The sequence below is a fragment of the Anser brachyrhynchus genome (assembly GCF_964034855.1).
Source record: "Anser brachyrhynchus genome assembly, chromosome: 2".
NCBI lineage: Eukaryota > Metazoa > Chordata > Aves > Anseriformes > Anatidae > Anser > Anser brachyrhynchus.
The window spans coordinates 48,032,685-48,056,638 of record NC_137695.1 but is presented as its reverse complement, the minus strand read 5'-3'; the positions used below and the strand labels follow the sequence as shown (position 1 = coordinate 48,056,638).

The following is a 23,954-nucleotide window of genomic DNA, read 5'->3' as shown; positions in this document are numbered from 1 at the left end:
AATATTAGATCTGAATGACGAAAGACATTTCAATTTCACAGTAACTTTGAAGTTTTCTACCACAGCATAAAGAAACAAGCCCTTCAGAGTTTATTTTTGTCCAGACGCTCATTAGCAGGATGAATCCTGAGCTTGATTCTGAGAGTGTATGCTGACATTCAGAGCAGGGAAATGCAAGAGAGACAGGTTCAAGTCCCTTCTGTGATTGCTTCAGAGAAGAGATCTCAGATCATTCTGAAATTTGGTAAAAAACATTACAAATTGCTCCAGTTATAATTGGATTTTTCTGCTAAAAAGAGTTGTTAAGTTGCAAGGTGTCAACCTATTCTAACAGCTGGCATCCACTAATATTCACAGTTGTACCTTAACAGATCAGACTTACCCATTATTCCTGTCTGATAGACACCGTAGAGAGATAAACCAGTTGTGGCAGCATTCCAGACTGTCCCAATGACAGCATACAAAAGGATGGAACCAAGATTTCCAAAGAACAACCTATTTGGCATAAAATATCCAGCATCCAGAACAATGGGGGGCAGCAGATAGAAGAAAAATACAGTAGGTGTAAGGGTAAAGGAGGCAATGTGGTCTGCTGCCCATACAATGCCACCAAGGATGAGACCAAGAACAATCAGCAGAGCACTCTCCGGAACCACCCGAGTGACTTTGTGGGACAAGTGGAAAACTGCAATGAAAAAGGAAAACAGTGTGTCAGAACTGGAAAGAAGAAACAATTTGCATGAACAACTGTTTCTAGCTGATAATTTTGATTTCACACAAACTTCCTGCTTTCATTGCTATCAGACCCCCAAGGCATGCACATAATTCATGGGATACAGACAGTGTCAGAATCCAGAACCCATCTACCTGGAAAATAAAATAAAAAAGTTGGTTTTCAGATTTTGTCCAGCATAGATTTTTAATACATATTTTAACTTATGTGAAAACAGCGTTCCACAACATTTATTTCCTCTGTTGGATTATCTTCTCCATGAAAGATCTGTTTAGGGAAAGATGATGCTCTTTGCAAGACACTTAAGTGCAAGACTGAAAATAAATGGTAAAGTGTTGAAACTGTATGACTTTATGGTTTATTCCTATACCTAAAAACATACATCTGATATCCCAACATCCACCTTTAAAAATGATCAACATACTGGCAGATTTATTGGGACTGGAAAGAGAAGGAAGCCAAAAGTAGAATTAGTTTAAAGACAACGCTTTTTAAATTTCTGAGGAATATGTAGCCTGCAGCAGGAGCAGAATGGAGCTGATAACATGGAAGATCCCTTTTGGACGTTTACCTCTAGTAAGGATTTCAGTTAATTCAGAGACTTGCTGAAGGAACTGTGATTTAGTGGTGGCTTATTCTGCAACAAGCTATTTTCTTTTGTACAAACAGTGTTATAAAAACTGTATCTTACAGTAGTATGCCAGATCTAGTAATAAAGGAGATGGACAGTATATGGTATTTATTAAAGAAAAATATGTAATATTTTAATATGTAATATTTTATGTAATATTTTATTTTATTCACATATATGCATGGTAAGATTATTAAACTAGCCAATAATTAGAGGCAGAGAAGAAAATAGAGTGTGAATCTAAAAAGACAAAAAGATGACAAGGTCAAAACAGAAAGAATGTTTAAGGTGTTCAAAATGACAGAAACACAGATAATTCATGTTCTTCATACGGTAACATGTTTTTTATAGGACATTTGTTAGGTATCAGGTAAAAGGAAAAAAAAACAAGGAGGAGAACAGAAAGAAGTCAAGTCTAATAAGAAAGAAGGAACATGAAAAAAGGGGAGATATCAAAGGTATTCGCTAATAAGGAAACACAAGTATATTGATTTTTTTAATTTTTTTTTTTTTAATTTTCAGCATTTCTGTGAGCTTTTCCTTTAATTTATCTTAAATATTGTTGTGACCCAGATGGTCTGAACCCTGCCACTTTGTGATACTCACCCAATAAATGAGAGTTTACTTATATGGCTTTGTGTCGAAGATGCGTTTTTCAATTTAGAAGGAGAAATCCACCAAAGCCCACTAAGTTTCTCCTGGTTTGAGCATTGGCTTAGAACTGTCTTGAAGCATTTACAATGTTAACGCAAGTTGGCTCAAATTAGTTTGGACAAGAAGCACTCATTAAGCTTTCCAGCGTCTTAAGATATAGCAGAAGAATCTTTCCCATGACTATGCAGAGGTCTTAGACCAGGTTACTTCAGTGAAAGACTGTTGTTTTCCCTCAGAGTCTCCTATCCAAGTATTTGTCCTAGTGAAACATTTGCTAGTTACCTTTCAGTGCTTTTTAAAGTCCCCATTCTTGAACTGTCTGTCTTCATCTTGGCTGCATCTACACAGACAATGTTAGAAGCAATGCCCATCACTGTAGTAGTACCAGAATAAGATAGTTCCTCATACCTGTACAACTTCCATGGACTCATCAGAAAAGAAAACTTGAAAGGAAAAACAACAGCAGCCTGCCTACGCCAGCATTCCCACCACTATGAGCATTATTTTTTTAGTTTTCCTATGCGTTCATACACAAGACTTGAAAACTAAGCCATGTTAGAACGGAGGTGGAGAGTGGACTTAAGAAAACAGCAATCACACATGAAAGCAAGCAGTGTTCATTGAAGTTTGCTAATCCATGCCAGTTTTCTGAATAATCTGGGTCACATAATCAACAGCTAAATAACACCCCACAGACACAAACACTGTGGTTTGACTTAGTTTTTTTTTAAAAAAAAAAAAAGAAAAAAAATAATAAATCCAAACTAGCCACTATTCTGTATGTATAAATTGTAACATTTAACTTTTCAAATGTCTTTATTACTGGTTATTCTCAATTCCTTGAATTTCCAGTCAGCGAATTACCAACTAATTTATAGCCTCATGGAGTAGGGATTATATCCTTATCCCTGAAAATGAATGTCGCTAAGCTAGTCTTGCTAAACATAGTCTGTTTTCCTACTCCTACGTTAGCAGATAAAATATAACTACAAGAATTTGAAGTTAAAACCTTGGAATAAAACTATGAAGATAAAAAGAATAAGAATAAAACTATGAAGAACAAGACATTGAGAAAAAGCCAGGCATCGTTCAGCTAAAAATTCATATTCTCTAGAATTCTCACCTTTACTATCAAGAACCAGTTTCTCTCAGTGAGCGCTGAGAAGCTAACTAGATTTTGCTTATAGCACTGTCTCCTCCTAGAAGCTATATGTTCCCATGAATCAGCTACATCTGTTCTCACATCCTTCTGTGCTCTCTTTAACACCAATCAGCTGATGATCTGTACAAGATCTGAGTATTACCAGCACTAAAATCTTTTTCTACTCTGTTAGTTGAGGAATGCAGGCTGTGGAAAAGGAAGTTATTGCATGAAACAGGGTTCTAGTATAGGCAAATATGAAAAAAAATAAAAATATAAAATGAAGATAAGTGCCTTCTCTTCTTTACATTTGGCCCAAGCAGATTCTGACCATTAGACCATGCTTATTTTATAGTAAATGTCTAGCTAATTCTGCAGGCACGTAGTGTTCAGTCAGATTAGCAGAATCATAGTGTCTCTAAGCTAGAAACATGTAAAAGAAAAATACCACAATTGATGCAATTCAATGAAATAGCTTAAGACCAGGGTGCAACTAGAATTTAGATCATATTTGCATTGATTTTTCTTTACTGGCTACATGCATAAATTATATTCAATAGACTGCAAAGTTTGTTTTGATTCTACTGTCCTGAAAGAAATCACAAACATCAGGAAGGATAACAGGCACTGCTGCTCAGATAAACTACTCTGTAAGGGACCTAGAGGTGAAATTAAGCCTATTTTCACTGCTGTTAAAACTGAAAAGTACATGAATATCTTTTAATGAGGCAAACAAAAGAGCAAAGAAACAAAGAAAATTTGCATACAGTCCATGGCGTAAAAGAAATACCAATCCACAGGACAGTCTTCTGATTTCCCAGAAATTTTTAAATTTATAATTTAGGATTAAACTACATTAGTCAAGGCACAGTATTTAATGAAAAAAAAAATTAAACATATGCCTTTCATTCAGTATGTGCTAAACCTGGTTTGAAAATGGATTGGACTGACTAATGGGTAAACTGTGTTTCAATTCAAGCTAAACATCACTGAAGCAGAAGCTTTCTACAAAGAAACAATTGCATAGTATAAACTTCCTGGGGAAAAAAAAGTAAAATAAAAAATTCCTGACACTTCCTTTGAGATCCATGAAAAGAAAGGGACTGTTTTAAACTTCTAATGAGAAAGACAAAACAAATTAACAGGCTATGATTTGCTGTCTGGATCCAGTTTCTTTTCATAGAATCATAGAATCATTAAGGTTGGAAAAGACCTTCAAATCATCTGTTCCAACCATCACCCTACTACCAATGTCACCATACTTTAAGAAATAAGTTTATTTTTACCACCTGTTAAGAATGCAGTAACTTAGATTAAATCCTGCAGTAGAATTTATGATGACATTCAGTGTACTACCTGTTGCTTTCTAAGGTAGTCTCAGATTGCTTTAGAGGAAGTGATTCAACGGAATAACCTTTTTCTTATTCACCAAATGAAATGACTGGTTTCTAAATTAGAAAGGAGTGATTAAATAAGAAGAATTACAAATATAAGAATATTTAAAAAAAAAAAACATACAATTCATGCTCAAGTCACTTAATTTTTGTAGACTCACTAACAAATTTTTTGAAGTAGTTTCTTCTCATATTTCTTTCCAAATTATCTCTAACAGACCTGTTCTTTTCCTGAATACTGTATTTTGTTTATCAAGAGAAACATTTCAGTGACTTGATTCTAGAATTTTTGCCATTGTTTCCAGATGGAATGAATGATTGAAGATAGATTTACCACCTTCTGAAAATATAATGCTGTAAAAATAAAAAGCTGAAACTACCTGTTTAATATACTGTTAAATTTCTGGATTTATATGGCTGCTCCAACATTACCGCAGCTTCATTAGTATAAAGTCAAGGCCTTGAAAACATTGAGAAAAAGATTTCTGATAGTAACAGTGTCCCAGCCAATCACAAAACCTACTGCATGTGAACACTAGACACCATATAATCCAGAAAAATCAAGAACTTATTTATAATAATACTAGTCATTCTCTGCTTAAATGTTTGTTTGTTTTAATACATCTTCAAATAAAATCCAAGGAATCACAGAAGAACTTAGATTATAAGTAGATGTTAAGCCTATGTTTTCAGCCTCATGCTTTCCAAAGTTCCCATGAAAGTGTAGAAATCAATTTGCAAACATGTCAGCACGTTACCACTAATACTGACAGGTGCCTGGTCTACCAGCTATGATTTTGCCAGTGGGTCAAATATACACTGCTATTGTGCTATTAGTCTATTTTTCAGTTTTGACTTTTTATTTTCACTTAGATCAGATTATCATACAAGATCAAGCCACAGGTGACTCTAATTTGAGATCCAAGACTTGATTCTCTGTAATTTGTGAGAACCCCTGCCATTGACCAAAGTAAGAGCAAACTGCTGCAACTTTTTTGTAATTGCTCTTTACATTTACTTTACAGAAATGCAGTCAATAGTATCTCCAAGGCAGTAAATAATAAGGTTCCTGCAAAAGCATCAAATAGAAGCTCCATAAGGTATGAAGAAATCCCACAAAGGAATATTCTGCCTAAAGGGAAATCTGTCTTCTAAACATCTTCCAGCAGTTGGACTCTGCCTAGCAAAAAAAAAAAAAAAAAAAAAAAATCATTTATTACCTTATCTACCTATTCATATTTTCCTTAGATTTATGAAGTGAGAATTCTATTCAAAAACTGTCTAGCTCTACCCTTCCTGCACCTTTTTCAGTACTGTCTTCTGCAGATACAAGTTACAAAATAAAATAAAATAAAATATAAAATAAAATAATGTCAGAAATCTGAAATTTATTCCAATAGCACACATGGAATAATCTGCTTTACTTTGCCTGTGTAATTTCACAAAGTACAACCAAATACCAGTTAGTGAACTGATCAAGACTCTAGAAAGTCCTGGTCCATCCTTACTATGTTTGGACTCCTTGACTAGGGAATGGGCACACTGTCTAAAATATAATCTGGAGCATGTGTTTTCAAGAAGAGACTGTTTTGCCACCCCTAAAAGTCATTCATCCCTGGTAACTCTCTTGCTTTTGTAGACTGCACAGAGGATCTAGGAATTTTAATTATGACCACAAGAACTAAAAGAGCTATTTGATCACGTAGTCAGGCCTTCAATACACTACATTTGAAGATCCTTATTTCAGAGATTTTTGCTCCACTTAAGCCTATGCAAAGGCATACCAGCAGCCCTCACCTCATAATTAGAGACTTTACTCTGATTTCTAGCAGAATATTCACAGCAATTTTATATCCATTTGCCTTTGTGACAATTATATCAATTTTATTAAACAGTTTTTTTCCCTGATGTTAAGTTCTTCATTTCTTGTTATATGTATACGGAGATAAACATATTCTCTTCCTTTTGTTTGTCTTTGTCTGTTAAACTAAGCCACTTATTTTTAGTCTCCACTTCAGCTCTCTCTGTCTATTTCAATCTGAATTCACCTCTGTGGACTCAGAATCATCAGAAATATAGACTGCATTTTGTGTAGTCACCACAGGAGCAGGTTCAACAGCATTAATAATTTGCTATCACAGGTATAGTCAGCTATATCCCGGATTCATTATCACATTGGTGACTCACAGTCATCCTATGTTCGTCACTTCATACACATATGTACCCCTCTCCTCCTCATTCACAACCTCATGTGGAAATCCTTGTCATTAGTCACTGAGTAAAACTGCCTTTGGTATTACTGTATTTTATTCACTTCTCTTTTTCTAAAGATTATATATTTTTTCTAGTTCAGTAATGAGATCTGCATTAGATGATGCCTAAGAAAACATGTCATTAGAAGCGTTCAGCAGGACACTTCACCTCTTTGTGCAGTGGTAATAAAACATAAATAAAACAAAACAAAACAAAACAAACTCTAGTGACTTCTACAAATAACTTCCTTATAGTTTCATACTTTATCTTGTCCTGGCCTTGGCAGCCAGGAGGGCCAACCTGGGGTGCAACAAACATGGCATTGCTAGACAGTCAAGGGAAGTGATTGTCCTGCTCTACTCTGTACTGCTGTGGGCTCACCTTGAGTACTGCGTGCAGTTTTGGTTGCCACAGTATAAAAAAGATATAAAACTCTTAGAGAGTGTCCAAAGGGGGGGGCTACAAAGGTGGTGAAGGAGAGGAAAACATATAAAGAGCAGCTGAAATCACTTTTTTTTCAGCCTGGAGGACACTGAGGGGAGACCTCATTGCAGTCTACAGCTTCCTCACAAGGCGGAGTGGAGAGGCAGGAGCTGATCTCTTCTCTCTGGTGACCACTGATAGGACCCGAGGAAACAGCTTGAAGCTGCAAAAGGGGAGGATCAGGCTGGATAGCTGGATATCAGGAAAAGGTTCTTCACCGAGAGGGTGGCCAGGCACTAGAACAGGCTCCCCAGGGAGGTGGTCACAGCACCAAGCCTGACGGAGTTCAAGAAGCATTTGGATAACGCTCTCAGACACGTAGTCTGATTTTCTGGGTGGTCCTCTGAAGATCCAGGAGCTGAACTTGATGACCCTTGTGGATCCCTTCCAACTCTGGGTATTCTATGATTCCTTTACTCACCCTGTTACTCATCTATCCATTGTCTTATTACTAGATAAATTTAAGGCCTACATCAAGAAAAAAAAGAAGAGGTCTTTCATTGTGTTCTGAGAGTGGTTCAGTTCAAACAAGGATTCAAAGCATGAAGGAACTGCTTTTTTTGTCTGTCCAGGAAACGTCTAAGCAGACTCCACATAGCTGAAGCTGATCATTATTACTTATAATTGCTTTTTAAATCTTTATCAACAGAGTACATTCAGTATTTTTTTCCTGGTCAGATGACTGATAGCATGTTTTATAGTTTTTCAGGTTCTGTTCTGTGGAGATCTCAACATGGTAGTTTTCATCAATTTTTGAATTGTTTATATACAGGTAGTAGAAAGTACTTAAAGAAAAGAGGTTTTACTAATTTCTTCTAACCATGATTACTTAGACAATACTTAGGTTTTTACCAAATTTAGCCAAAATTGTAAAATTTATTGAAATATTTCAGTGATATTTTATAATATCTGTGTATCAAGTAACAAGTAGTAAAAGCCATTTTTGATAAAGGTCCTTGGATGCTGCCTTAAAATACGCTACATGAACATGAGTATTAATACTTTTCGTACTTGATCCTGGACATATTTTTCCTAAGCAGGACACAAAGTCCTTCATATTTAACTTGTTCAGATAAACTGGTTTGAGTTTGGTTTTATCCAGCTCCTGAAAGTATTATTTGTCACATATGTAATGACTACCATTTTAAAAGTGTATAGCATTGTAATGAGCTCATTAAATAGGAGATTTTAGGTCTCTGTTCTCTGTAGGTGAACAATTACCAAAATACATTAGCAATTAAAAGTGCAACCAACATACAGGTCAAGGTTCCCGAGCTGATAGGTCATAGCATAACAAGATAGCCCCAAGTCAAATTCAAAGAAGTGTGTGAGTAAGCAACTATTACCTCTATAAGCACTTAGAACATAATGAAGTTTAAGCAGTCAGGTACAGATTATCATAATTATGCCAAATAGTTCTCTTTTTTGAAGGAACAGTCCCACTGCAGTGCAACCGTGGTAGCACTTGGCCCTTGTGGAACTGAATGGCACTAAAAGATAAATGGGAACAGTCAAAAATAATATTTCAAAATGAGAGCAAAGTACACATTAGAAAAACCTTGAGGTATAGTACATGATATAAAACAGGACAGGGAAAGTATCATAAAAATGCATTTCCTATGCAAACTTTTTAGAATTAAGTTTTAAAGACAGTCTTCTTGCTCAAGTAAATATTCCTCACAAACTAATCTCATTTAAGGGTTACTATGACTTTTCCGTGTTAAGGATGTTCTCTCTGTATGCAATATTCCATACTGAATACAAACATAAAGAAACACAGCTGAAGAATATTACGTACTAGAGTTACTGTATATACAAAAGAATCAAAAGGGTCAGAATTATCAGTAATCACCTGACTAATAGGGTTGTTTTGACTCAATGGATTGCTTGAGGTCTAATGTTCCAGCTGATTTTACGCTACAAATTTATAAAGTACATTGGGGGTAAGAAAACAAAGTAGAACTTACTTTCTATTAAAGCTATATATTGCAATTCCTCCAGATGTAGAATGACCTTCACTGACAGATAATGAAAGCAATTTTTCTAGCTTAATTTTTTCAAACACCTAACTATATACCAGTAACATGGGAAGAACTGACTGAAATAAATAAATGCCAAGAAATGCTGAGTTAACTCATTTCACTCTATTAATTTTAGAAAAATGTTTCCTTCTGACCTTCACTTTAACATGATAAATGAATTAAAACAAAGGTCTCCACCTGAGAATGTTTCAGCTTTTGCTCATACAGATAAAGAACTGCAAAGAAATGGATTACTAGTAATATACGGAAATGGTTGTTCTGGTGTCAAGATAAATTGCACAAACAATTACCAAAGCCTGAACACACAACAGAAAAAGTTGTCCTTGATTCACTCCTATTGTTCAAGGAAAAGGAGAAAATGAAGAAATAGTTTGATGAATCCCTATTGGACATTGACACTGAAAATTTCCTTCTAATATAAGGACATGGTACACTTGGACAGGTACACTCTTTGCTGGGTTAAAAAACTGACTGGATGCCCAGGCCCAGAGAGTGGTGATGAATGGAGTGAAATCCAGATGGCGACCGGTCATGAGTGATGTTCCCCAGGGGTTGGTGTTGGGGCCCATCCTCTTTAATATCTTTATTGATGATTTGGATGAGGGAATTGAGTGCACCCTCAGTAAGTTTGCAGAGAACACCAAACTGGGGGAAGTGTCAATCTGCCGGAGGATAGGAAGGCCCTGGAGAGGGACCAGGACAGGTAGGACTGATGGGCAGAGGCCAATGGGATGGGGTTCAACATGGCTAAGTGCCAGGTCCTGTACTTTGGCCACAACAACCAGTGCTACAGGCTTGTGGCAGAGTGACTGGAAAGATAGTGGTCAATGGTCACCAGAACATGACCCGGCAGTGTGCCCAGGTGGCCAAGAAGACCAACGGCATCCTGGCTTGGATCAGGAATAGTGTAGCCAGCAGGACCAGGGAGCTGATCGTACCCCTGTACTCTGTTCTGGTGAGGCCGCACCTCGAGTCCTGTGTTCAGCTTTGGGCCCCTCACTACAAGAATGACATTGAGGCCCTGGAGCGTGTCAAGAGAAGGCCTACGAAGCTGGTGAAGGGTCTGGAACACAAGTCCTGTGAGGAGCGTCCGAGGGAACTGGGTTTGTTTAGTCTGGAGAAGAGGATGCTCAGGGGAGACCTCATTGCTCTCTACAACTACCTGAAAGGAAGGTGTGGGGAGCTGGGTGTTGGCCTCTTCTCACAAATAACTAGAAATAGGACAAGAGGGAATGGCCTCAAGTTGTGTCGGGGGAGGTTTAGTTTTGAAATTAGGAGACATTTCTTCTCAGAAAGAGTGGTCAGGCATTGGAATGGGTTGCCCAGGGAGGTGGTGGAGTCCCTGTCCCTGGGGGTGTTTAAGGAAAGATTGGATGTGGTGTTTAGGGACATGGTTTAGTGGATGATGTTAGTGGACAGCTGGTTGGACCAGATGATCTTGGAGGTCTTTTCTAAACTTAAAGATTCCATGATTCTATGACTTCCTGTAGTTCCCCAGCACTGCTCCTAATATAGGGACTTACTGTTCTTCTCCAGCACTGCGTCTTGCAGGGCATGGCATGCTGCCTGTTAGGAAAGGCATGAAGGACATAATTAAAGACCAAGAGCTAAGGAGAATAGCTGTGAAGAGTGCTCCAAATCACAGGATAGGTAAGCACCTTTCTTTGAGCCCTGGTAGATTGCCTTTCTTCCTGCCCCTCACATTTCACCATGGCAAGATTATAATTAGTACAACTGGAATAACATGGGATTACAGTAGACGTATTCCTGGTTACATTAGAAAACTAAATATAAATAAGGATACCCAAATTTAGCATTGATGACCAGCAAAAATTAAATAAATAAATAAATAATCACATACATCAAGAAGCTTGTCCTTAATACTGAAAATAAACTTGATCTGAGAGAGGTCAAGAAAATATGCCTGGCTAGTTTCCACTGAAAGCAAATATTCTACTGTGGACCCAGCAAGGCTTCAAAGGCCAGTCTTATATTGGAGGAAATACTCCAACAGCTCAATAAAACAAGAGTTTCATGATTATGACTCAGGTATAATTTCAGAAATTTACATATGTTGTTTACATATGCTGTGAATTTGGTAGATCTCAGCTTTTCTAGAGGAGATTATTTTTTTCCTAATGCTGGAATCAGTTTTAAGAGAAAACACTGCCTATTGACATAAACTGTACTGAATAAAATATCATGTCCTTTAGTCATATTCCTAACCGATAAGCAGTTCCCAAATTATGGTGCTGTTTACCAAGCTTCTTTCAACACCCAGTTAGAGATACTTTGTTTTAGGGACCACAGTGTGAGCACTCTTAATAGTGACTGTTGGCTATTGTACTACATCAGTGGACGACGTGCCTAAAACATTTAGCACATGCACATATAGACAAGATTGTACTTCTCTACTTTTCAACACTTCAGGTTCCTCAATTATGTGATAAAGAATGAATGCTACACAAAGTAGTAATGGAAAAATATAGCTATAGAACATTCATCCTTACTTTTGGGTAGGTCTTTCCTGACATAAGAGTTTCATACAAAGGTTGAGTTTCTACCTACAATTCTCAGGTTTACCCTGGAGTGGTTTTAATCTTTCCTTCTAAATCACAATAAGCAGAAGGAAACTTCATACTTCCTCATGCTGTTTTTACATCCTCATACTTTCAAACATCAGCAGCATTATTCAAGTGAACATGCCTTGGAAACTACAATTTTTAATAAGGTGAACTGTGTTGTATTCCTTAGGAAAGACTGAAGCATTAAGATGTTTTATTGAGTGCTCAAAATGAATAGTTTTATCTCAGAGCAAAGAGCTTTAGCTTTTCACTTAATTACCTTTTTCTTCAGTACAAATATTCAAGACATGAAAACAAAATGTACTTCTGTTACTGAAACAGTTAGGAACATAAGGTTGTAAATAAGATTAATGTATTATGTACTAATGAATTGCCACTCCCATTCACTCCATGATGAATGTGACAGCTCTTTTTTTAGATTCCCATGTGAAGTGTAATAACCTCATCTGAGACCAGAGAATGTCTGAAAGTTGACTGAATTAACTTGTGTGGGTGTGGGCGAGGTGAATTACAAGACACCTATCAATGATTGACTTTAATGCCATATCTATCAGACTGTGAAGGAAAAAAAATGGTGTAGTTTCTGGATTTGCTGTGGTTTTTATTTCTAATAAAGCTATTGGAAGAATGAGGAGCATTTTTTTTTTCTAAATATTATCCAGAAAAAAAAGTGACAAAATGATCCTTCTGTTTCCAGACACTTTTACCTCATCACAGCAATGTTAGTTTCCAAAATTGCAGGGCATGAGTTTCAGGCTGTGTTATGGATGCTAGACAACCACCCAAACAACTGACCTGAGTGAGCTGCCACCGTCCTTGTTTTATGTCTTTCAGTCTTGTCTTGAATGGTAAGAGTTTGCTACATGAGAGGTTGTAGAACACAGAAGTAGAATAAAATTACACATTAAAATAGAGAAACACTTTACATTTTCTGCAACTGTGGAAAAAATTATGCTGCACCATAATTAAAAAAAACCTGTTAGATATAATCATGCACAGGTGAGCAACAATGCACCAACTGGCAGATATACAATCCCACTTTAAAAGGCCCAGGTAAAATTAAGTTCTGTAAGATTGTTGGAAACAGATAGAAAGGTGGCTCTCTGACTTGAAGGAATACTTAGCATAGCACTGAAAAGAACAGAGTGATGCTGCCTATTCATTTAACCTATGAAATGTCTTGTTGGGAAAAAATAAGCCTTGCTATGCGTGTTCATTTTACACTTCGAAAATGTAGTATCCTCTAAGATACACTGCAATCCACAGGCAAACATGTAGAGACACTTGATAAGTCCCCCCAAAGACAGGTTGTCCAAAAGAAGAAGCTGTCCTCTTACAGCCCTATAGAGCAAAGTCTAAAATAATAACATATTGCCAATTCCTGGTAAGAGACTATGACTAATAGACATATTTATAGAAATATCAGACAGTATGACAACATCCTTTCAATGAATGAAAAACATTAACAGAAAACCTTCTGGACTACAGCCAAATACTTATCTTCTTTATGATAACAAAAGAACAGAAATTAAAAATTAAGAAATTAATTAACACACTAATTTGTTAGACATTGAATATAAAGTTTTGCGTATTTTCTACTCTTTTTCATGTTCCTTCAGAAAATCACAGAATGGCTGAACTTGGAAGGATCTCTGGAGGTTATCTGGTTCAACCCCTCTGCTCAAGCAAGGCCACCTGGAGCTGCTTCCCCAGGACCATGTCCAGATGGCTTTTGAATAGCTCCAAGGACAGAGATTCACAACCTCTCCGGGAACCTCTGCCAGTACTCAGTCTTTCAGTGCACAGTAAAGAAGTGCTTCCTCATGTTTAGACAGAACCTCTTGTTTTTCAGTCTGTGCCCATTATTTCTAGTACTGTCACTGGACACCACTGTAAAGAGCCTGGCTCTGTCCTCATTTCACCCTCTCTTCAGATATTTATATACGATGACAAGATGCCCCCTGAGCCTTCTCTTCTCTAGGCTAAATAGTCCTAGCTCTCTCCACCTTTCCTTATAGGAGAGATGATCCAGTTCCTTGATCATCTTTGTGGTCCCACTCTGTGCTGGACTCTCTCCAGTAACTCCACGTCTCTTTCTTACTGGGGAGCCAAGAACACAGTACTGGTGGGGTGTCTTCACTAGTGCTGAGTAGAGGGGAAGTATCACCTCCTTTGACCTGCAGGCAGCACTTTGCCTCCTTTGTGGCAAGTGCACATTGCTGACTCCTGTTCAACTTGGTGTCCAAGTCCTTTTCTGCCAAGCCGTTTTCCAGCTGGGTGTCTCCCAGCTCGTACTGGTGCCTGTGGTTGTTTGAAATTCTTAATGTTGAGCTCCATGAGACTCCTGTCAGCCTATATCTCCAGCCTGCTGACTTGCCTCTGAATAGCAGCCCAACTCTCCCCCCTCAAAATCTAATTACGTAATTTTTATGCAACATACATAATAGCACTCTCATCTGTAGCTTCCATTCTGCCCCTTCTCCCACAGTGTTCTATTAGTGAATGCAGAATAACTACTTCTATTTTCAGGTATTGGAAGGAGAAAACCCACAGACTCATCTATTTAAAAACCCTGCTTTTTCATAGACCTTTCAGAATATCTTCAGATTTCTTCTTCCACAAACAAATATTAAATATTCGTATCTTAATTAAAAGTGTTTCCACCTGAGGTCTTGCATTCCATCTTGGCTCTTTCTTGTCAGCCTGTAATTTCAGTATTTATGACTTTACAGTGCTTTACATAGCAGCCAGCTGGGTATCAAGTCACTCCTTTCATGGGGGTGAACACTTTGTAAGCTGTTTTACAAAAGGAATCAAATTATTACAAAACAGCCAACCAACCATGCTCTGCAGTTTACAAAGACTTTTAAAAGACAGTAATTCTAAATGGGTGCTAATTCTTAACTAGGTAAATAATAATTAGAGCCCTTAGTTCTTTGGGACAGTAATTTAACTGAACTACTAGAGAAAGATGAGCAAAACCACAATCTGCTGAAAAAACAAAAAGAAATAGTCTTCAAGAGTTTGGACGCAGCACTTCACCTTGCAATAGAAAGAAGATACAGAATAACTCAGTTATCAATTACCCCATTACTTCAGAGTAATCAAAACTCAGTAATTAAAATAGGGGGAAAAGAAGTGTTGTGTCTCAGTTCTGGTGATGAAACTCACTGACTTCTGATAGTCTTCTCGTGATATGACTCAAAACTGGAAATACCACTTTCTTATTGCCGGGTCCAAGTAGTAAATAAATCATAAATTACAATAAACGAGGATTTCCAATATCAGCTTCCCTACTAAGCATCTCCAACACACTAAACTCCACAAAAACAAAGGGGACATCACAAAGCCTTTCACATGAACAATTTTTGTATATCTAAAAGGGCTTGCTACTTGCAATTATTACTTGCAGGCCTATGGTCTGCTGCATTACCACATGAGAGATTTACAATCACTTTGGGGTTTGGTAGATCACCCTTAGTAATAAGTGGCTAAAGCTCTGAAGACAGTAAATCAATGGTTTCAACAAACTTAAAACTACAGTATTAAAAGGATTCCATTGTTCTACAGAGAATGCAAAGCACTTTGCACACAGATGCTTGAAAGTAATTGATGGCAGAGGTCTTTTCTTAGGTATGCATGCCTGAACTGTATTCAGTCCAGGGTCATTCTCAAAATGACAGTTTTCTTATGTAACTCATACAAGTTGCCACTGTACATTTGCTATTCATCAGGAGATGTAATCTGAATCTTGTCGAATTATACTGTCCTGTTATCTTCTTCCTTACTCTAAATAATTAAGACATGAGACGCACAACACTTAGAGGGAGAGAGAGGGAAGGAGGGGGGAGGAGGAAGAGGGATGTGTGTTTCAGAGAGGCAAAAAGGACAGGAAAAGAATGAATAAGGTACAAGTGTAAAATGGAAAAAACTGTGGAAATGGGCATCCATTTACAAATCATGGCTTACACAACTGTTCTTAGAACTAGAAATGCTAAGCTATTATTCTATGATGGAAATGTTCTTTTCAGCCACCTAAAATGGTGTGTAAAAAAGGTAATTCCTTAGAAGGAATTTTACACTACTTAATTTTTAGCTCACATGCATTCTAAACAGAATGTTGCAAGAGGAAGTAGAGCATCTTACTTAATTGAAGGCATCCCAGTTATTTGACACTGTTGCCAGCACAAATTTATAACATTTTTATCTAATTGCTTTGCCACTTTAAGATAGCTAATGAAAGGGTATATCAAGGAAGAAAATGTATGTGCTTCCTTTAAAAGTATGACAACCTTTTCCAACTTCTACTGAGATCACAATAAAGCAATACATACATTAAAAGTTATATTTTTCCTTGCTATCTTTTTCTGGATACGGGGGAAGGTAGCCTTACTTCCTCATTCCTGTTCAAAGTCATCCACTCTCCCACCATTTCTCACACTTGCTTATCTGATCCACATTGAGCAAGTTCAGGGGCCTAAACAGACGTAAATACTAGCTCCAAAATAGAAATTATGAGTGGGGTGTTGGAGGGTGCCATAGAAGGTCACAAGCAAACCAGAAGGTTCCTAGAGTGCTTTTTCTGGATATGGGGGAAAGCAGCCAAGATCAGTCTTCCTAGTCAGAATGCAAAGTCCCTTCTCGTATTATCACTTGCTTACAAAACAGCTTTTAAAAAGCACTGCAAACATGACAAGGCCAGTAATCTATGCTTTGCAGAGTTCTGCAATATCCTCACCATTTGAGTCTCTCACTCTGTTTTCAGCTAAATACTTACAACAAAGTTCTGTTAAGCAAACTTCAACATTTCTTCCTTAAAATGGTATTTACAAGAGACGAGCACAGAGAATTGCCAATGGAGGACCTATTCTCATATTTTTGATTTAATTAAAAGAATACCATAAATCACTTTATCTAAGTAACTGAGCTTTTCCCTACCACTAAACAGCCAGGAGGAGAAATTCAGAGTCAAACGGGCTTTTGTTTTGACAATTTGCTTTAGAGGTAAGAATATTGATTTCTTTAAAAAAATGTTGCCCCGGGAGTTTTAATTAGGTGGGTTGTTAGACCTGCATTTCAGTTTCTTCCCTAGCCCATCCCAACATGCTTAAAATTCTCCACGGGAATGTTGGTATTATCAAAATACTTCTTTCTCAGGTAAGTGCGAGACATACAAAGGGACCAGGACATGCAGAAACTGGAGCATTTTTGCTTATCTGATCCACATTGACCAAGTTCAGGGGGCTAAATGGGCAGAAAAACTAACTCCAAAATAGAAAGGATGGGTAGGGGGTTGGAGGGTGCCACAGCAGGACATAAGCAAACCAGGAGTTTCCTACCATACTTTGATGATAGCTTCCTCTCCAAGTGATACAGAAGCCAATGAGAAGTGCTTTGCTGGACTAAATGACCAACTCACCAACAAGCAACTTTTGGGGAATTTCAAGGTCAAATGCTGCCTTGGCTGCAGTGACCATGAAATTGTGAAGTTCAGGATCCCAAGGGAAGGGGCCCTGATGGAATTCACCCAAGAATGCTGAGGGAGCTGGCAGATGCCATAGTGAGACCACTTTATCTCTCAGATGGGTACTGCTAGTTGTGCAAACATGGGACAGAGTGATGAAGAAAAATTAAGACAGCATTTTAACAGTAGCAATTAGCTTAAGCTGACCAAAATGGCCAGAGATAATTACAGTGATGAAACTTCCTTTGTGTAGACCTGTCCTGATTAGACCAGTGAGGTCAATAGTCTAGGTGGCAGAGGTGAAGGCAGTAAATGTTGTTATTCAGTTTTATGAATTGTTATTCAGTTTTATATGTTTTGTTTTTTTAATTATTATTATTATGGGATAAACAATTAACTGTCCTTTGGAAAAATGTTATAGTAGTCCAAAGGATATAAACCACAAGTCTTATAAGTTACCCAACTTAACCACCAATGAAAATATAAATACACATTCTCTCTGCCTCCTACCATTTTGAAAATACTATCATTAGTAGCATGTGGTAGCTATCCCCAGCTAAAAATATACCTCCTTTTTTTTTTTTTTTCCAAATAACCATGGATTAAGATATATTCTTTGAAAAAATAACGCTTCTCTACAGTACTCTGAGTTGAAACTATTTCTTGTCTTCCCCTTTTTTTAGCTCTTGAGCTTACTATTCTTTTCCTTCTGCCTGTATCCAGAGTTGTTTTCTGATTTCCCACATACTTCTGGCTTTTTCTGCAGCAGGTTTTCCTCCCACTGTTCATTATCTTCTACATTTCTGTTTATTAAATGGTTATTTTCAATTAATTTTCAAGTAATCTACTGAAGATCTACTAAAGATATAAAGAAGTAGGAGAGTACATGAAGAAGTGAACTAAGAAAACATGTGCAAGGCTGGTCAGTATGTATGTGTCTTTAATCTTAAATTAGAACTATACTGAAAAGTATGTTGAATAAAAGAATCTTACATTCCTTAGCATCATAGTTACAGTAGGAAAAGACCTAGTCTATAATATAAACACATACATGTACCTATGCGTGTATGGTTTTCTTTCATTAGTATTGCTAGTTCCATTTGGAGAACTGAGGTACAAGTATGTGGACACCTAGAGGAAGAAGTTCACTAGGAGGGTTCTCAGATGAACCTCATGTACCTTCTTCATGAAGATAAGATATTTTTCAGACTTAGCTTTACAGATTTGAGTTGTTTATTGGCCTTATCCCATAAGGATACTCATTTGTAGTGATAAGAAAGCCTATCAAAAGAGGAAATAAAGATAATTAGGTGGAACACTGTGTACCTTAGAATAAAGAGTTGGAACATTTCAAATGAAGATGGTCAAATCAAATCAATTATAATATGCAAAACAGTACACTGAGATATATCAGAAGTTTTGTACTAGTAACACAAAAATAAATTGATTTCCTATAGTGCATGAAAGCCAACAGTATGAAGACTGTTCTTCGAGTTTTATTTGTGGCAATACTTAAGATTCATTCTTCACATGAAAATTCTAAAAAGGGAAACAAAAATACATCTTCTTTCACACCAAACCCAGAACACTCAGGACTTTTTTGTATATTCGATATGCTTATGAAGATTTCACATAAAATAGTTTCTGATGCAGAACACTTTGACAGCACTAAATTTACTTTCTGATGTACACCACAGGAATAACAAGTCCCAAAAGAGCCAAAAGTATTTATTATTAAATAAGTCCTCCATCAAGCCTCATAGCATAATAAAGTGAACCATTCCTTTTAGGGAAAATGAAACAAAAGAAACAGAAATTTTGAGATTATTCTAATGCAAACGAAGGCAAAGTATTCTCATATTCCTTTCACCCCCAGCCTGCAATTCCCAGAAGACCTTTTGCTAACCCAATTTCCAGTCAGCACTCCACAAGTAATTAATCTCTCCCGTCCTCTGTAGCCATGGAGATGTGAGCTTTCATGTATAAGAACTACTCCCCCTACTGAAATATCCAGAACAAAAACAACATTTTAACTCCACTACGTTTGCCCTCCTTCAGGTAGTAAATCAAGAGACACAGGGGCAGACATTCTATATTTTCCTCCCCATTTCTTTTCTATCTGCTTTTTAAATTTATAGATCTTCTTGGTCCTGCATAACATTATTGACCTTCAAAATCTTCTGATAGATTTCTGGACTACTTTCTAGAATCCTTGACACACCCAGGCAGGTAAAAGGCCGACAGATTTTGATTTCCCTTTCTCACTGACTTATATGAACAACTTTATACTTTCTGCATCAATCAATTGTTGAGCAGTGAGTGTACATTTCTGATCATCTGTATCTTATTTGTGACTGGGGGGGAAATCAGGGTCATTCATAGGCCCTCAGTGGAATACAGTAGTTGTCTACTGCTTCTTCAAAGACAATGTACAAGGCTGTACGGAATTGTAATTACATATGTGAAGAAAAAAGAGTATGAGGCTTGAGAGCTTGGGGAGGGAAAATGATGGAATTGACAGACACTACTTACTAGTAAATAACATGCTCTGTGTAACTATGAAATAAGTGCAAATAATTTAAAAATAGAACCAGCAACATTCAGCTCCTGAACTCCAAGAACACTTAGTGCTTTATCAAGCACTTACAGGTATACTGAGGATTTCAAGGTACAATGGCTCATCTTAATCCAGGCTAATCATAATCCAGGCCATTGCAATTTAAATATAGAACAATCTAACAGTCCTGTTAGCTGCATTGTGTTTCTGCCACAGAACTGATACAGCTGTGCAGGACTCATGTTATTCTGTATAACTTTGGTACATATAGAAAGCAGCAAAGCCTTAATGACACAGAGAGCAAATGTTAATTTAGAAAAGTATCTCAAAAAGAAGGTTCAAACAAACAACCTGTGTATTAGTTTAATTAGCACAAATTTACAGTGACTCAACAATGTCACTATTTTTTCCTGTATCTGGTTCCCCCAGTTTTCTACTTGATATAACCAATCAGTAAGAGCCAATTAAATCAAAGCTGTATTTTTATGTAATCTAGATAATGTAGCAATCATCTGTAATATTTGATAGGTGTAATTCAACAGTGATTCAAATGACGATATTTAGCTTATATGTGTATAGGTAAGCAGCAGAAACCTAAGATGCAGGTATCCATGAAAAATGCTTAACAATAGAGCCTCTACATAACTTTCCCCTCATTTTTAAAAAAAGTTTCATTTGGGTTTATTTGGATGTGGACACAGCATTTTCCATCCAAGCCTGACTGCATTTAGCTTATGCTCTACAGTATACCCGACCTGTTTATATCTTTCATTCTGTGTCATTTGCAAAATCCATGGTATATAATTCTGGTATCTCAAATTAGTATTAACAATATAAGTACTGTATATTAGCATGATTTTCAGCTGATCTTGCCTTCTGAGTTGAGAATTATTTTAGGGATGATTTATTGAAACTTGAAAATGACAGTGGAAGTATCAGCCAAACTGACAGTGGTTTAGTTTTAGATCCAAAAGGTAAATGGCCTTTGGCCAGTGATTGAACCCAATGGAATGACATGAAACTGCATCAGGTGATATACAGACTGGATATTAGAAAAAGGTTCTTCACTGAGACTGGATGAGCACTGGAACAGGCTCCCCAGGGAAGTGGTCCCAGCACTGAGCCTGACTGAGCTCAAGAAGCATTTGGGCAACACTCTCAGACATATAGTTTAATTTTTAGGTAATCATGTGTGGAACCAGGAGTTGAAGTCAATGATCCTTGTGGGTCTCTTCCAACTCCAGATACTCTGTGATTATATGACTGAAGATAACAGCATCATGTAAATAAAATACTTTCCAATTAGCCACTTTTCCATTTCAGCAAACAGCACTATTAATATAAGATTGCTTTTGGAGCTCTTACAGTGTTCAGAACACAAGAGTTACACAATTCATACAAATTTACTCACACTACAGTTTAATTAGACTACATCCTTGCTTTTCAATTATTCTGTTTTCTTGAAGAAAATTCTGTGTACTCTAAGGTTTATATTGCAACAGATGACCTGATAATAGCTGATAATAAACTTCCTTATTCTCTTTCACTAATTCAACAATGCTCCGCGAAACAGAGAAAGTTAAGTCCATACGTGGGATTTACAGTGTTTGTTTGTGGTGACAATAGCTAATACAACTACCAATTAAAATTAGGAGGACAGCATATTGTCAACTGGAATAGGCATTGTATAAGCAGTTAGGCTCGATTCTTGTTTCATGTCTGTAAAAAGTTTTTGCCGAGAGCAACTGTAATGCAAGGTTTCAAAGCACGCAAGGATTTGTAAGGAGTCAGATACAGAAGCCAGAGTCCTAGGCGTTGAAAATGAACTACTTAACCGACTGGGAAAGGTGAAAATTACACTGCTAAGCACTATGTTAGGCAGCATTATGAAATCAGAACAGAGTACAGTAAACCCCCTGCAAAGGGGTGAGTGGACTTATGATAAACTTTCTTCATTTACGGTGGTGGTAGATGGCAAAAAGGGGAAGGGGGAGGACATATGCATTAATTAATAGATAACGTGGGACTCACCAATTTTGGCCAAGCTGGCCACAAGGATCCAGAGAATAATGATATAAGGGTCCTTGACGTGCTCCCATTCGAAAGAGACGATCTGATAGCCTTCAGTCCGGTTGTGTTGTGTAGGGCTTCCTGAGCTTCTCTGTCCTAGCGCCGCTGGGAGAGCCATGAGCCCAAGGAGCAACCCCACACTAGATACCTGTCTCATCTCCAAGTCACACAACAAAATCCCGTTTCCTCTTCCCGGAGAAATCCCGCCTCTTCGGAGGTCCTTGTGGGCGAGGTCCTTGTGGGCGAGTTCCTTGTCCCCCCCCAAAGAAGCTGTCGCAGGGACTGCGGAGCGGGGGACACCGGTGCGTTGAGCCCGCAGCGGAGCGGCTCCTCCCCGGCCACCGGCCGCACCGGCCGGCTCGGGTCCTGCTCAGCGAGGAGCGGCCAAGGAGGGGTCAGGGGCTCCGTGCATAGGCAGATGCTTCGAGCTGGGGTCCCGCTGCTTGCCCCGAGCTGCCTATATCAAACTGCTCCCGAAATGTCGGAGGCGGAGCTTTCCTGACAGTGGGCAGGTAGCGATGATACTCCCGACCGAGCACCACTAGGGACCGGCTGGGGAGCTCCGCTCCGCCGGGACGGTGACAGCAGGCTGTGGGTTGTGCCAGCCGTCCCAGCTCGGCTCTGAGTACACGGGGCTTGGAAGGAAGTGACCTTGAGTTTCTGGTGCTAGGGGCCAAGGCTGGGACGCTCCCGCAGGCACGTCCAAGGCGGAGCCCGGGATGCGTGCTCAGCTCGGGTATGGATAAGCAGGAGACAGATCCACGAGTCTCCGCGCGGGTGACTGCGATGCGCAGCGAAACGAGGCAACCTCTCCGCCAGACCCACTGCCCCAGCCGATTGCCACAAAGGGAATGCACGTTTTCCCAAATTGTGTTAGGATCTGGCTCGCTGAGCTCTGACAGTACAGCAGATTTCTCAGACTAGCTTTTACCTCTGTCCACCAGAAAGCCCCTCTCCCAACGGTGATCGGGGAAATTACAGGGTTTGGGGTTTTCATTTAGATCTGCTTGCACCTCTTCGTTAAAATGTGGTAGCTTACAAATGTTCTGTGGCTTCCTGTTCTTTTTCATGATTACAACATAAAATCTTTTAGAAGGTTGTCACCTTCCCCCCAACCCTTCCTTCTCGCTGATAAACATTCACCTGATATCCTGGATGGTGCATACTATATGCTGTAGGCAGGTGGAGCCAGGATAATCATCACTCTGAGGTAAAAAGGCAGTAAAGCTGCAGCTTTACCCTCTTTACCCTAAAGCAGCAGCAGCTCTACCCTCTGCTATGTGCTCTGAAGCAACCCAACTGCCATGTGCAGTCCACCACTTTGTGGAAAAAGGTTACCTGCTTGTTTTACTTACTTGACAGCTGGTTTTATCAGGAGTTCAAAAATGAATGTGATAAGCTCCCCTTTAAAATGTTCAGAAGATGAAGAATGTGTCAGAAGATAAAGAAATTACTTTGATCATTTCAGTCATTGGGTAGAAAAGCAAAGTACTTTTTGTAAGTCTAAGTGGGTTATGCTAACACCTTCTATAAATCAATTAACCCATAAATTAAAACTAATTTGCATGGAATGTCATTGTTACAAAGGGTGTATTTCATTATTACATAATCTTATTTAGCAGAGGAACTCGAGTGAACTTCCCATGAGCTCATTCACTGAAGATTCATTTTTTACCTCAAAGCAAGTACAGGCCTTGCACTGGACCCTCTCTTCAAACAGTGAAACAGTTTTTTGTTTGTTTGTTTGTTTTTTGTGTGTGTGTGTGTGTGTGTGTGTGTGTGTGTTTGTTTTCCCTGCTTCTTCTTTACTTAAGGGAAAGGAAATTATGTAGGATATTTTAGTCTAGGAGCCAATCTGAAGATGGAATATGCAGCTCTTTTTATGAAACATTTAGCTCTTTTTTGCCAGCAAAATATTTTCTTTACTTTTAGGAAATACTGTAGACA

General features: G+C 38.1%; 1 protein-coding gene across 4 annotated transcripts in view; it reads right to left on the bottom strand.

The window, feature by feature from the left end:
* Nucleotides 1-23,117, bottom strand: part of SLC9A3 (solute carrier family 9 member A3) — a 52,641-nt gene extending 29,524 nt beyond the window's left edge. For 3 of the 4 annotated variants that reach the window (XM_080579758.1, XM_080579759.1, XM_080579761.1), the window contains exons 1-2: nucleotides 21,969-23,117; nucleotides 383-685 (exon numbers count right to left, since the gene is read on the bottom strand). In XM_080579758.1, the coding sequence (XP_080435884.1) occupies nucleotides 383-685; nucleotides 21,969-22,164 (499 nt within the window). In that variant the 5' untranslated portion in view covers nucleotides 22,165-23,117. The remainder of the gene's footprint in view (nucleotides 1-382; nucleotides 686-21,968) is intronic. The other variant, XM_080579760.1, reaches the window with a different exon arrangement.
* Between the last annotated feature and the right edge of the window lie 837 nt (nucleotides 23,118-23,954).